At 38.6% G+C, this 14825-nt stretch overlaps 2 protein-coding genes across 3 annotated transcripts in view; one reads left to right on the top strand and one right to left on the bottom strand.

Annotated features, from left to right (window-relative positions):
* The first annotated feature begins 616 nt into the window (after window positions 1-616).
* On the top strand, window positions 617-3477 carry LOC105380295 (COP9 signalosome complex subunit 8). The gene is made up of 4 exons (XM_011549818.3): window positions 617-777; window positions 873-943; window positions 1213-1394; window positions 3073-3477. The coding sequence occupies exons 1-4, from the start codon at window positions 724-726 to the stop codon at window positions 3321-3323; spliced, it is 558 nt and encodes a 185-aa protein (XP_011548120.1). The 5' UTR covers window positions 617-723; the 3' UTR covers window positions 3324-3477.
* A 1-nt stretch (window position 3478) lies between these two features.
* The window catches only part of LOC105380296, a 32268-nt gene continuing 20921 nt past the window's right edge, over window positions 3479-14825 (bottom strand). Inside the window, exons 7-24 of one of the 2 annotated variants that reach the window (XM_038120885.2) lie at window positions 13760-14078; window positions 13435-13655; window positions 13027-13142; window positions 12649-12800; window positions 10660-10922; window positions 10132-10342; window positions 9668-9868; window positions 9163-9389; window positions 8804-8971; window positions 8414-8719; window positions 8040-8281; window positions 7641-7794; window positions 7191-7343; window positions 6606-6782; window positions 5276-5443; window positions 4917-5160; window positions 4550-4695; window positions 3479-4301 (exon numbers count right to left, since the gene is read on the bottom strand). In XM_038120885.2, coding sequence (XP_037976813.1) covers window positions 4104-4301; window positions 4550-4695; window positions 4917-5160; window positions 5276-5443; window positions 6606-6782; window positions 7191-7343; window positions 7641-7794; window positions 8040-8281; window positions 8414-8719; window positions 8804-8971; window positions 9163-9389; window positions 9668-9868; window positions 10132-10342; window positions 10660-10922; window positions 12649-12800; window positions 13027-13142; window positions 13435-13655; window positions 13760-14078 — 3666 coding nt within the window. In that variant the 3' untranslated portion in view covers window positions 3479-4103. Of the gene's footprint in view, window positions 4302-4549; window positions 4696-4916; window positions 5161-5275; window positions 5444-6259; window positions 6437-6605; window positions 6783-7190; window positions 7344-7640; window positions 7795-8039; window positions 8282-8413; window positions 8720-8803; window positions 8972-9162; window positions 9390-9667; window positions 9869-10131; window positions 10343-10659; window positions 10923-12648; window positions 12801-13026; window positions 13143-13434; window positions 13656-13759; window positions 14079-14825 lie in introns of both variants that reach the window. The other variant, XM_011549820.3, reaches the window with a different exon arrangement.

Raw genomic sequence — 14825 nt, 5'->3', positions numbered from 1 at the left:
GTAGTGGTAATTCGCTCTTGTGGTTTTAATTAACCCATCTAATCTATATTAATATGCATATAATTCATTAGTAAATAATGAGATATGGATCAATTTAGTTCGCTCTCACCGGAACAGATAAGTTTGTGGCACTGTATGTATGTGTACCCACCAAAGAAAAAAACACTACGTTGTGTACCTATTTTCGTGGTAAGAACAGAAACGGAAAAGGAAGTTGTCCATAGTCCATAGACAAGGATATAAAGAATAGACTACATAGACTATAAACCATAAATAATTAATGTTGCTAGCCAACAGTGTAAAAAAGATGTACAAAAATATACGTAGTGTAATGATTATAAATTATTCTATTGCTAAACAGCACTAGAAAGCGATCTCTACCAGGCAATATTTGGATAGCGGAGAAGAATACATGAGGTTTACAAAATAAATAATGTAGTAAAAACACATGAGTTTTAATAAATATTACTAGAGAATAAGTTTTAGTTTTCTATCATTTAGATTTTAGAATGTGTGCGTTGTTCATTATTGTTCTGAGACTCAAAGGGATTTAAACTATGCTGTGGTGTTTCTGACTGACGGCCGCCTGACATCTGACACTGACAGTGAATGTCAAATTGACAATATTTCGCAGAGATATTTTGCACAAGCATAAAATTATTTTGTATTTATTCATTGAAAAGCTAAGATAATTAACTGGTTTTACTAGTAAATACATTCAAAATGCTTACTAATTATGAAAAACTGTGTGGCGAATTAGAGAAACAGGAGTTGGAGGTAACTGTTCATTTCCGTATGATATTTTGGTTATGTTTATTCAGTTTAAAACAATTCAGTCCCTCTACATTAAAATATCGTTATTTTGATTTCAGGCTACTAATGGCATAGCAACACCATCAACTTATGCACAACTTTTGGCTATTTATCTGTATCAAAATGATTTGTGAGTATATTTATCATATTTCCACTTGAATACCTCTTTTTTCACAAACCTTTCATATTTACAATTGAAAAGATTGACTTACCACTTTTATAAGCAACCACTAAAACATATGCACTTACTTAGTTTCATGCTGAGTCTTCTACTATATAAAAAAATAAAACCTATTGTTTCTCATATAAGTATTTTTTGTTCATTCAAGATAGACACTATCTCATATGATAATATCTGTTAATAATAGACGACAAAGTAAAATACTTATACATTTACAGATGCAATGCAAAGTTTCTTTGGAAAAGGATACCACCAACCATCACAAGCAGTAATCCAGAAATAGTTGCCATCTGGGCCATTGGACAGAAACTCTGGAAGAAGGACTTACCCGGCACATACCAGGCTATCACAGCATACACCTGGACAGAGCCTGTTGCCAGCATTATCAAGGCTTTAGAGGGTAATTCTATCTATATCAGCTATACTCAAACTGCGGCCCGCGGGCCGCATGTGGCCCGCCGGGCCTTTATCAGTGGCCCGCGTGCCATGAGAGATAATAGAAAATATACATTCTGTGTAAAAAGTATCGGGATTATATCCATAAAACAAAAAATGTTTGTTATTCATCCAAATTTATTTTATCACCTTCAAATTTTGCTCCTTCAGAAACGATAGACATACGCCAACGAATTATCCAATCATCACAACATTTTTTTAATCGATGTTTTCAGAGTTGTGTTAGTTCCTACTCGCAGCGATTTTTCCTTAGAAGACATTCTATCGATTGAAAACAGTGCCTCGAAGTGGTAATTTGAGATTAGGAAAAAAAAAGCTAGAGCCGTGAGCTGCATCTGGTGAGCCATATCTGGTGTCTGCTCTTATGTATATCTGTTAATATGGTTGAAGCTCGATGGTATTTGTTGAGTGTTTGCTCAAAAATTCATTCACAATGATGATTCTTGTGCAAAAAGCGCGATATTGTGGTGCAAAATCTTTTCTCGAATATTTTTCCACAAATCTGGCCTTCTTCGTCGAATTTGCTGTATTAAATTTTGCATAACCCGCAAATAATATTATTTTTCTTCCGTTTGACTTTCTGGCAAAAATTCCGAGTGCACAACCACCACGATAGTCAAAGAATAACTAACAATCGATAGAAGACAAAAAGGAAAATTTGCCGCGAGTACTAAACAAAACTCTAAAAAACAGCGTTTAAAAAATGTTGTGAAGATTAGATAATTCGTTGTCGTATGTTTATCGTTTCTGAAGGAGCATACTTTGAAGGTGATATCATTAAATATGGATGAATATCAATCATTTTTTGTTTTATTGATCTACTCACGATACTTTTTACACAGAGTAGTATATGCATGTGTTTTTTTATATTATTATTCGATAGTTTACATCGCTCTATAATAGTTTAAAAAAAATGCTTGCGGCCCGCGACACCATGACTTAAACGTGTTTGTGGCCCTTATATAAAAAAGGTTGAGTACCAATGATCTATATGATATATCTGATCCCTATCTATGTGATGATGATGATAGTAATTTTAAGTTTATGTATGTATATGTGTATGTATGTAATATATGTATGTATGTATCATGTATATAATTATTTACTTATATTGTATAGGTATAGTTATATTAATATTTTGGATAGGTACTCAATTTAGACCATCTTCTATCGTAAGCACTACCAATCTCTTTTTCAACATCACCATAGGTTAACTGGTAGAAAATGCTGCTAGCATTAAGTTCGCCTTTGTAACAATTTATTTTGTTCAATAAAGAGTTTAATAATAATAATAATATATCTTAATGTTTGCCTTTGAACATTCCAAGAGTTTCCAAATAATTAATCAAATACAGTCTCATTTTGGATCATTGTAGCAAGTTTATTTAGGTTAGTGTGAGCCATGAGGAAATTACACATTTATAAAGTTAGCTTTATAAATAAGCCAAGGATCTATCTTGCACATATTTTTCATGAAATGGGGAAACTAAAATACCTTTATGGCAAGTGCTACTCTAGCTCTAGTTTCTACAGTCATTGAGGTGCAAAAAAAATTTGTTGTCAACTAAAATGCAAAATATACTTTTCCCATTTTTAACTCCTTTGTATTTTAAACATTTCAGATAAGGTCAGAGAAAGGTCGTTTGCCCTGATCGGCAGCTCATACAGCTCCATCTCACTGGAGGCAGTGGCGTCCATGTCCGGGCTCAGCAAGGATGCGGTGCTGCACGCCTGCCGGGACCTCAAGTGGGAGCTGGACGCAGATGGCGTCACTGTGGCTCCCAAGCCCCCAACCACACCGCAGCCGCTACACACTTCCAGCGAAGACCAGCTTTTCAAACTCACCGAATTTGTCTCTTTCTTAGAGAATTAAGTAAGTACTTTTAAGTTTGTTAATTTAAGTACATATGTTATTATAGATAGGTATTTCTATAAAATTCATGACACCTGTAAGCTTGTACCCTTGTGAAATTGCTTACCATAAAAGCTAAAGTTAAAAATAGGTGTAATAAATAATAAAATACTTCTATGCAATTTTTTTATATTTTTCTTTCAATTATTAATGTATTCTATTTTAATGAAAATGTCACTTACTTATAAGATAGATTACTTAATTTGAAAAGGACTAATACATTTTCAATAAATATAAAACACATCAGGTAGTATATTATATAAAAAATACAAAATTGTATATTGGCAGTGTCAAATAATTATAGTTCTAAAATAAAGCAAGTCATCCACCAACTGCAGACTAAAAAGTACCTACTAAATAAAGTATAAAATTGTGATGTTCCTATTTGTAAAAGTCTACAATTGAAAGTTACAGGAGATTGCTTAAGGACCTAAACCTAAAGAGTAAAAATATTGCTCATTAAACTTGATCTAAGTAAAGCTGTTAAGTACTACTATCAAATAATGTAGGTAAGAATTTGAACCAATCGATAATATTGTCATTTCCGGAACAAAAACAATCAACAGAAAAAGTAGTCAAAACAAATCAGCTACACTTTATAAAGGTAACAATATCACAAGCAATACAATGTAAAAATTCGATTCCTATGAGTGTCGGCTTACGCTAAACAGTAATAAATGAGTATCTACAGTTTCTTATCCTAATTTTCCCAGGTAGTTTTGGCAACTTTTAGGGGTCTTGTTATTGGTATCTCCCCTGGAAGGAGACCTGGTTGGTTCTCGGCTGCAGTCTGATGGAGTTGCCGTCTCCCTCGTCGCCATGAGTTGTCTCGTACCCTCGGTTCACTTGCCCCCCGTTGGGTTCCGCGAACACGTCCTTGACTGAAATGTTGGCTGTCGACGGCCGGTGGCGCGGCATCACCGCTGGGTTGTTGTTTAACTGTGAATACGGATACATTTATATGAGAAAGTACTCATTACGTATACACATGTTCTTGTTTAATATTGGTTATTGAAAATTTATATGTACTTGTACATAGGAGAAGGAAAGGAATTTGGTGGATAGTGCGATATAAAGATAAAATTAGAACTGTTAGGGCTGCATATATCTACGACTGAAATATCACGAAATGAATTAGGTACATAAATAAATACATATTATCACGGCACACATTTAAAACAACTCACGATTCCAGTGACTCCATATTCGTTGTTAGCTCCAAGTGTTTGCATTTGCGACTTCCTTCGTTCGGCCATCACAGAATTCCTCCTCGTTTCCAACGCCTTCAACGTCTCTCTTCGCAATGTCATCTTGCGGTTTAGAACTGGTGTTCCTGAAACAAGAATTTGAATGTGAACTTGCTTAAGTACTTACTTTAATTTATTAGACTAGAGGAGGAGCAATTAAGGATGATAAAATTGAAGTGTCATTTTAACCAAAGGTCTTGTACGTAGGAGTTGTATGTAGGTCCTGAATTTTCAGATCAACTATCCAGGAGTAGAAAGTTGTTGGATGATGCTACTGATTATGTGACATTAAAAAGCATAATATTACCTGGTCCTTCATTAGCGTTCATGTTGAAGAACCGTTTCTTGAAAGCGACATCGAGCGTTCCTATATTCCTCTTCTTCTGTCTCGCTTTCTCCAGGTTGTGTATCGTCTTTCTCCTTCCCACATTGTGCGGGCCCGACCCCGAGTCATTGTCGTACTCGTCGTCGAGCCCGTTCAGTTTCTGTAGATCCTTCACTATTGCTATCGCATTCTTATCCAGCAGTGCGTCTTGAGATAAGTCTTCCGCCTAGAAACAATTGCAAGTCAGTATTGTAAACGCAATCGAAAACAAAACACGCTTGATTACTAATTATAGTGTCGTTTTCACAAATAAGCGGTATAGAAGCAGGAAAATAAATTACCTTCTTATTGCAGAACCAGTTCAGTTCCGTAGACGATAATATATGCGACAAAGTTCCGAATCGATGGAACAACATGGCAGTGAACTGGATGACTAAAATCAACGCGAAAAAGAACACGAACACCAGACCAATAGGCTCTAGTTGCAGGTATTCCTTGGAGATCAGCACCTAGAACGTTCCAAGTGGTTAATATGCGGAAAGAATAGAAATTGGATAGAATTTGACAAATAAAACTTAAATTATGTTAGATTAGACAATAGTGCGGTTTAGAAACGCTAGGAGTTGCAAAGACAAGTGATTGTATTCGAGTAAATAATATAAATTTTGTGGGCAGGATATGAATTGGGATGCTTGCATCCCCCAGCGTTTGTCACTTCAAAGAAACTATCGCAGTTGCGCATTTATAATCTGATTTCTTTAAAATGATCAGTAGTGCAATGAAACACAGAGTTAGATCATACAAAAATACAATAAGTATGTGTGAAAAACCTGCTAGCAGAATTTCTGTATTCATTCGTTATAGCTGGTCTGTATTTTTGTATCAAATTCTTATTTACGATAAGTACAATAACCTAGTGTTAAGCAAATCACCACGTAGTCTTATCGAGGTGTAGTATTAAGTATGTACAGAGGATGCCAGTGACCTGTTACCAAGTGGATTACAGAAGAATATCCTTCACCGTAAAGAGAGAAACATTAATAACTCGTCAAGTGAATTGGCGGGCGGTGCACAGTGGTTGGGAGGTTGCGGCTCCATTCAAGTGGAACTTTCTGATTCGGAATTAGTCATAATTAAATTTGGAATATTTCTCGGAAGAACATCAGGACCCCAAGGGATTTAATATTATTGGAAAAACGTGAAACCATTAAAGTATCCTTCTAGGTGTAGTTTTAGGATATCCATGCTGGTGCCATACCAGGACAGACCGGTTAGAAGAAGGTCGTTAGAGTCGTGAGCACACTGATCGGTAACATTGGCTATACCTCGCCTGTCTCCTCGATGTACGTTATATTTGTCTTTATGCCCAAAGGCCAATCCACGTGGAGTTGATCTTTGTTCAGTTGCAACAAAAACACTATCAATATAAATAAAGCATTGAACATCACAAATGCGAAAACGGATTTATTCCGAAGCTCTATCAAATCAGCTGCAATGCGAGCCTGGAAATGATGTAAAAAATAACAGTTTTAGATAAAGTAAATCAACGTTCAAGGGTGACTGGGGATTGGGTGACGTCATAGCGTGTGAGATTGTCCAAGTGGCGAGTCGGTACCGCTCTCCCTAGTCATCGTTGAAGGTCGATCGCTCCGTAGTAGATTGTCGCGTTACCTCTTGCGTCACCTCATCATACGTAATGTTAGTTTTGACTCCGAAGGGCCACTTTATGTGGAGGTTGTCCTTGTTCAGTTGCAGCAAGAATACGATGAGAACAAAGAGGGCATTGATCATAAAGAAGGAAAAGACGGATGAGTTTCGCAGCTCTTTCAGGTCGTGCGAGATACGGGCCTAAAATTAGGGGAAGATGCATATCAAGTTTATGTTTTAGACATAGTTACTCTCCAAAGAAACCTGTAAGAAAACTGGTTAAAACAATAACAGTAAAAAAAATGTTTACGGATTGATAGATTAATTAATTTTATGACGATAAAAATCTTTTCATAACTGTATAGATTTTATTTGGAAAAAAAATTGTCTAAAAAAACGCCCCTGAATAATTTTAGTTACGTCTCTAACAAAAATTGCAACAAATCTGCCCTTATATTTCGGATTTACAATGACACAGACAGTTACACAGGTGAACTCTCTTGATAAGTGTAATACCTCTTTAGTCAAAAAGCCAATTCTTCCTTTCTTTCAATTATATCTTTAAGTATAGTGGAAGGATATTTTTTTCAGATTATTCTCATTATTTACCTGCTCCTCCTTATTGGCATCGATCGGGTACAGATACTTATCAATCAGATCCTTCCAGAAGTGAATCTCGGACTGACTCAAGAAGTCTACCTCTCCCTTCTTTAATTCTGGGTCCTCTATCCAGTATGGATTTATTAATTCGTCTCTTTGTTCCTGAAACATTAATTTAAAATAGTTATCACTATTTCGGTTTAGTAATGTGGAGATTTTATGATGACGATGATGAATATAAAATGCAGCTCTTTTTTAATATATTAGCAAATCTACAGGATGATGTTGCTACGGTGGTGTAGTAAGCCGAAAGAGGGAGACTCCGGACCACGATCCCTGAGTCACCTTACTAGACCCTTTTTGAAACACTTCATATAAGTATGTTGTAGCTCTTTTGTGGTTTAACATACAGCAGTATATTTTCACCTAATATAATTTCAATTATCATGTAAAACTTACTCTAGGTGCCGTGGACAGAGTGTCGGTGTCAGAATCCAGGTTATGATCCTCATTGTCTTCAGCCAGGGCGTCCAGCCCGTGGTCTCCGTTGGTACTGCCGCGGTGGCCTATCGACAGCTTCCTACCTCTGTGGAGGCCGTGAGGGTCCAGGGTCCTGGATGTTGAGAAGAAAATAGTCAGAAAGATTGCAGATTTAATCTTATTTTGAGGACTCAGCATTAATAAATTACTATTTATAAGCTTCTTCAACACATAACATTAAAAATGCAACTTATGCATTTCACATAAGAACTAACTTGAACAACCTAATACAGTCTTCTATGGGGTTCACTGCACCTCTGGCTCACTCGAATGGTACCTTTATGCATTTTTCATTTAGAAGCCCTAGTTAAAACTTACTTTTCAACAGTTTCCAGTTTCTTCTCGAGCTTGTCAAGTGTAGATGCGATATGCAATAGTTGCACCTTTTCCTCGTTGCCCTTAGGGTGTGTGCACAACATGCACTTGAATAGACCCGCGAATGAGAACTCTATTGACCCTTCATCCTCGTTCTGGTTTGCTCCTTGTAAGAACCCGAGTAAAGACTTCTGCTTTGCACTCTTCTTTGCGTCTTCCGCTTCTTTCTTTTCTTGCTCGATTTCCTAAAATATGTCTGTTTGTATTAATAAAGACAACCTTTTTACTCAGTTTCATAATTAATTGAAAATATAACGTAGGTACTTAGTGGAAACACACCCATAACCGCCACCGCGTTACAAAAATAAAAAACCAACCTTCTTAGTTTTCTTAACTTGCACCTCTCGTGTACCCCAAGATACGACGTTAAGGTTTATAATCGAGTACAAAATCAACAGCAGATACATAGAAGGAATAGACAGAAGATAAATGATACCGGGGACGATACACCAAAACTCTTGTGGATGCAAACAAGCGGCTATGAAGAATGAACTTGACAGTGATATCAAGAAGATAGCCGACGGCGAACCTATTCCGTCCTCGCCCAATTGTAAAGCTGTACCCACGATTACCGCCATCATTATCATTGCATATGCCGTAGAGAGTATTTGTGCCACCAGTAACTGGAAACAGAGACATCAGGTTAATATCCGGAATTTCCTGTATCGCCAACTGACAACATGTATTGCAACATTTAAAAAAGTTACCTGTATCTCAGATTTCATCGTGAAACAAACGAACATGAAGATCAATATCGGGTAGAGGTTGTATTCGAATGAAGTCCAGTTGTCGATTCTAAACGCAGCCACGAAGGCTCCCACCAACATAAGGAATATAGTACCAGGGCCCAAGATCGTACCGCCAATCAACATCATCTGCAAGAGAAAATAAGCTTAGAGAAGAGACCGATAACAGAGCTATAACAATATAAGTAACATATTTTAATCAGCCATGATAATCCTAACGTAAACTATGGCAACCCATGGCAGAATGATATTGCCACAGGTTCACAATTTCAGCTTTAAATTAGCATCCATCTCTGAATTTCATCTTTGCAGTATCTTACCTGGTAAGCGATGTACGGCGTGGAGATATTGTCGTTGATTTTGATGGTATGTTTGTAGTCGGCAAGCAAGTCCATGATGTTGGCGATAGTGGAGGGTACCCAGCGACGACGCTGGTTGTAGAACTCGCTGAAACCTTCAGGGCAGTGCGTGTAGGCGTCGGAGGCGGCTGAGTACTCTACTCGGTATCCTCGTTGCAGCAGCAATGTGCATAACCAACGATCCTCCCCTAAAAGAAAATAATAAAATGTTAAGAAAAGTAAAATCGCCCTGCTAAACCGTTTTCACAGTTCATATTTCAGGTACTTATTATATCTCTACATGTTTGTGTCGTTCTCATTATTTCTATCCAGTGAATCCGTGCTATTTCATGTCAAATTCTTCAATGTCGGATAATAGTGCCTTTAAACTGAAATTCCTCGAATAACTTTTCAGTAGGAGAAGCCTCTCTGGATTTCCATATGTCAAACCATGGGCTCTTACAAGATGTATTAATTAAATACTAACCTTGATCGTACTGCACGTAATGCCTGGCCTCGTCAGATCGCAGCGTGTATTTCTTCATGACGTTGTCGTCCATGAGAGCCTTCCCTCTGAAGAGCGAGAAGCATCCCGGACTACACAGCACGCAGCCAATCATGTGTTCCGTCGCCTTTTGCAGCCAATGACCGATCGCGTACTCAAACATCTGGTACCACACCATCGGCCCTGTAAATGTTGACATTGTTAGATGATTGGTGATTTTTTTGGTCTGATAAATGAAGGTTTACATTTTCAGTCGATCCAGAAATGTTTGGATTAGTTGTAAATCAATCATGGAAAGGGTTTATAAAATTCTAACAACTTTTAAAATTATAATATTTTTTATTTTTATTATATTGTTTCCTGGTCTTTATTGATCTTCTGACGTGGAATTTTGGGACACCATGTGAAGGCAAATACTTTCACTCTCTATCATCTCTACAACATACCAGAGCCAACCGGATGGATTCGTCCGCAAGCTGCGCCCAGGTTCTTGTTCTTCTTCATCAAATCAATCAGCAGTCTCACGGCGTGTGGTTGGAAGTCGATGTCTCCGTCCAGTGTCAGTAGGTACGTGTTCTCAGCCATCACCTCCTTGCGGTCCACGGAGATGGGGAGTTCCATGAGACGGTGACCGAGCAGGTAGTACATGTACATCACCTGGGAAGGGTGTTTGTTATTAGGGTATATTAGGAAGGAAATTTTACGCAAAAAAATATTCTGTTCAGTGTCTCGAGGAATACAGCATTATTTAGGTACTCGATGTAAAGCTGGTTGTCGTGTAATAGCTTTACATACATATTTAAAGATGAAGATAGAAAGATGAAGAATATGAGTAAAACTTGTGCTAGCGATTTCCAATGGGAAGCTAACAATTTGTTTTGCTACGAGTATCTTTGGACCCATTGTTTATTATTTCATCTTTCTGTTTTTTATAACTGTAACTTGAAGATCTCCAGTTTATTTAAACTACCAACCTGAGACCATCGCTTCCTGTGTCGAATCTTGGCCTTGTCCTTCAAGTGGCAGATCATCTTAGTCTTCCCAGGGAGCACCCAGGTCAGCCGTCCCCCGTACGGAGCAGGTAATTTCTTCGGCGGCCTCATACGAATGTTCGTCTGATGCACCTCCGACGCAGCCTCGTCAATCGTGTCCACTAACAGTTTCACGAATCGATTCACCTGGGAATCGTCGTCACTGTGGTCCGATATTTCGAAAGCGTCGTCCAAGAATATGTGGGCTGTAATGAAGTAACAAGTTGAGCGGCCGGTTCATTTGCATGCATCGTTGCACCACGGTTGTAATTATTGTGGTCGGTGATTAATTATGCCTACGGCTGCGCAAATCGAGTATCGGGTTTATTATGAGTGTGTGAGTATTTAAGAGAAAACAGGAAATTTTAAATCTTATTAAATTATTAGGAAATCTTATTATCAATTTTCTTTTATATCTTCAATAATCTTCATGAAAAATCTTTAAACAGGGGAGCAATTTGAAAATCAGCGGTTTGCTCCTGGAGTAAACATCCACGCTGAGTTACTTCACCCTTTTGGTCCGCTTCAACACACAACCTGCTAAGTACAAACCTGTCTTTATCATAGCTACTATTTAGTTATAAGTACAAATGTGTATATCTGTCATTGTGATTTGTTGTGTATGTAAGAAAGTGGATCAAATAAACGCTTTATCTATCTATCTATCAATATTTTTATGATAAATTACTATTAAAACAGTCTCTAGATCAAGTCTGCTTCTTTAAACTAATAAATCCTACAGTGCCATAGACGACAGCCGCAGACATCTCATAACCAGTGGCGGCTGCACCTCAAGTGCGCCCGTGCAACGCACTACCATTTAAAAAGCTTCTAAATAACTTTACCTAGCTTTAGCTTTACCTTCCTTCTTCCTATACCATACTAGGTACGTGTAAAATAAACTTCACAAAAAATACCAATATAACAACCGTAATACCAACCTAAACAGAAATTACATAAATCTGATTATCGTTACGAGTTAAATTAAATCGAGCTGGCCTATTTTGATTTCTACTGCGAAAGAATTAGATCTTATTTTTGCTTGAACAAAAACGGCCTCGTGCGCTCGGATTGTCGCACGGAGCGAGCCCCTACATGTAGTATGAAACAGGATGGAAATCGCCCGGCGCGTGAGACGGAAGATGCTCAGTACAAACTGTATGCAGTTCTAGGATAAATCCGTGCGCCGCACGCGAACGGAAATTGCCGAAATAATACGAATGACGCCACGGGAGGCGCGGGCGGCGGCCTTGACCGGTCGCGTGACCTACGAACGATGCACTTGTCATTTGTCATGTCTTGTCATTGTTAGTTTTACCTTTCGCGCGCGAATACGTAATTAATTTGCTAATTACTTATTAACTAAGAAAGTAGTAAAGATTTCGTGAGTGTGTATGTGTGTGTGTGAGTGAAAATGAGTGCAAAATACAATATTGACTTCATAAAAAGCAATAGGACATTGCAAAATAGACTGGACATTAAATCTACTGGGCCGCCTCGGCCTTTAGTGCAAAACAAAAAATGAAACTTATAAGTAGTATAGTAACACCTACCTGAATTTTCAAAAGTGAAATGTTCAATAAAAAGAAATGGTTATGTGGATGTGAGAGACTAAATGCTTTATTTTGCTTTCCGTGTGTTGTTTTCGTTTCGGCGGAGAAGCTATTTCGCGTCAATAAATAAGGTAAAATATAGGTACTTACATTTTTTTACCTCTAATTGTAATAGTTAATCTATTTTTCTCCAAAAAATTACTAAACCCACAAAGTGCACCACCGGGTATCTGAGGCACCAGCCGCCACTGCTCATAACACCGTTTTATTATCCAAATTACTTTCAAACTCGTAGTAGTCCTACTATGATGCCACGTGCAGACTCACACATCAACCTCGTAACACCCCTGTACTGGTAAATTATTATCCAAATGATTACTTTCAAACTCGTAGTAATCCGGGTCCACGACTCTGAGGTACTTCTGCGCGACGCGGCGCGCGCACTGGTCCTCGTCCAGCCGCAGGATGGACTTGAGGAACTCCATCATCTCGTCCTTCGTCTCGTGCCACATCGTCGCGCATGCGTAGATTCTGAAAAAAAAAAGATTTAGGAGGATAAAACGACACTAGCCGCCGAAAGAAAAGAAAGCCCTATATCGTTGATGATTATTTAAATGTGGTTTAGTAAAAGGTGATAAAACAAAATATCCGTTATGACCATATAAATTTTCAGGATATAGTAAACAGCGGCAAGGTCCTGCATAAAAAATAAGACCCTCTTTGTGTTAAATCCGTAAATTAAATTATATGTAAATACCTTGTAATCTGGTCGGAAGATTTGACGGCTCTTGGAGAGGACCCCGTGTTGTCGGTGTGCACAGATATAGTTTCGTAGTACTCGTCGCCCTTCTCCTTTTCGATTTCAGCCAGATCCTGAAAGATAATTTATAAGCAACATTTATATATTTGTCGCACATTTTCTGTACTTTTGTATGATACTCGTATAGACAGCTGAATGGCTGGTATTTCTATAAATACCAAATAAAGGACTGGGCGGTATCTATCTCTGACGGAACAATGTATACGACATTATACCTATATATGCTATTACATAGCTGCCATACTATCGTTTGCTCTTATGGATTTCGGTATAGTCGGACTAGTGCAACCTTACCTCCATAATTATATATACATAATTTTGTAAGTAAAAAGATATTTATCTTACCTCAGTCTTAACATCCTTCTGGTCATCTCTCTTCCGATTCAGCGCCATGCTTTGGTCGATGAGCAGTCCGTTGTACATGGGCAGTACGAACAGTTTCTCCGTAGACGCCAGACGCTCGGCCTTGGGTGTCCAGATGTGGATGGTGATCCAGGTCTGGGACAGCAGCCATAGCAGCCACACCCACGCCATTTGACGAGATATGAAGTCGCTTAGTGAGTACACTGGAAATAGAAAAACACTATTTAGTCTCGTGGCAATCATTACTACTCTGGCCATTTCATCCTTGGACAATATATTAGAAGCGTAATAAGGTAGAATAGATTACCTGGCGGGCTCTCAAAGAACAGATAATCCGGAATAGTCCCATGGAACCAGCACGTATCACCATTCCTGATACCGCAAGCAGCGATCAAGAAGTTCACCACCAGCGGTATAACCAAGTTGATCGGGAAGGCGTAACTGAACCCTTGGATGAGAATCTTGCTCGCAAACTTCCCGAAGATGTAGCAGAAGTAAGCGGCGAACACTTGTATGAGGATGACGTAGACGGCAGAGTTGTAGGCCGCTGCCACCTCCACTGAGTCGCCGGTTAGTGTCGCGTTGGCTAAGTCCGGTATCATTGTGCCTCCCGTCTGGAATTGGATCTGGAAAAGAGAAAGGAAATGTTTAAGGACGGAGGTGTCATGGGCTTACGGTCAACCCAAAAAAGACTCAAGTGATACTGGTTGGCAGCTCGAGACTGAAATCCAAAATCGACTGGCTTCAACTACCCCCGATTTCTTTTGACGGTGTTAATATCCCTTTTGCCGATAAGGTGAAGAATTTGGGTATTCTCATCGACACCAACCTAACCTGGGTGCCACAGATCTGTGAAGTCAGTCGGAAGATTTTTGCATCCTCTGCCAGTCTGAGAAGACTGCGTAACTTTCTACCTACCGCTACTAAAATCTCGCTTGCACAAACTCTCTTACTTCCCATTCTCGACTACGCCGACGCCTGCTATTCAGATATCACCGAGGAGCAACTGAATAAACTTGAGCGCCTTCAAAATCTCTGCATACGGTTCATATTTGGTTTACGCAAATATGACCACATATCCGAATATCGCAATAAACTCAAGTGGCTCCCAATTCGCCTTCGCCGGAATGTTCATATTCTCTCTTTACTCTACTCTGTGCTGTTCAACCCCTCAACTCCAACGTACCTCAAAGAGCGTTTCATTTTTAAAAACCATCCCGACAACAGACCAATGAGATCCTCACAAATGCGTTTATTAGATTTCCCATCGCATACTACTGAGTTTTACAGTAACTCATTTACTGTGGCAGCTATAAGACTGTGGAATGCATTACCTGTAAATATCCGTTTTGCGAAGACAGCTATAGGTTTCA

This window comes from Plutella xylostella, chromosome 4, assembly GCF_932276165.1.
Source record: "Plutella xylostella chromosome 4, ilPluXylo3.1, whole genome shotgun sequence".
Lineage (NCBI taxonomy): Eukaryota > Metazoa > Arthropoda > Insecta > Lepidoptera > Plutellidae > Plutella > Plutella xylostella.
Note: the sequence above shows the minus strand (reverse complement) of the source record. Positions and strands in the feature narration are given on the sequence as shown.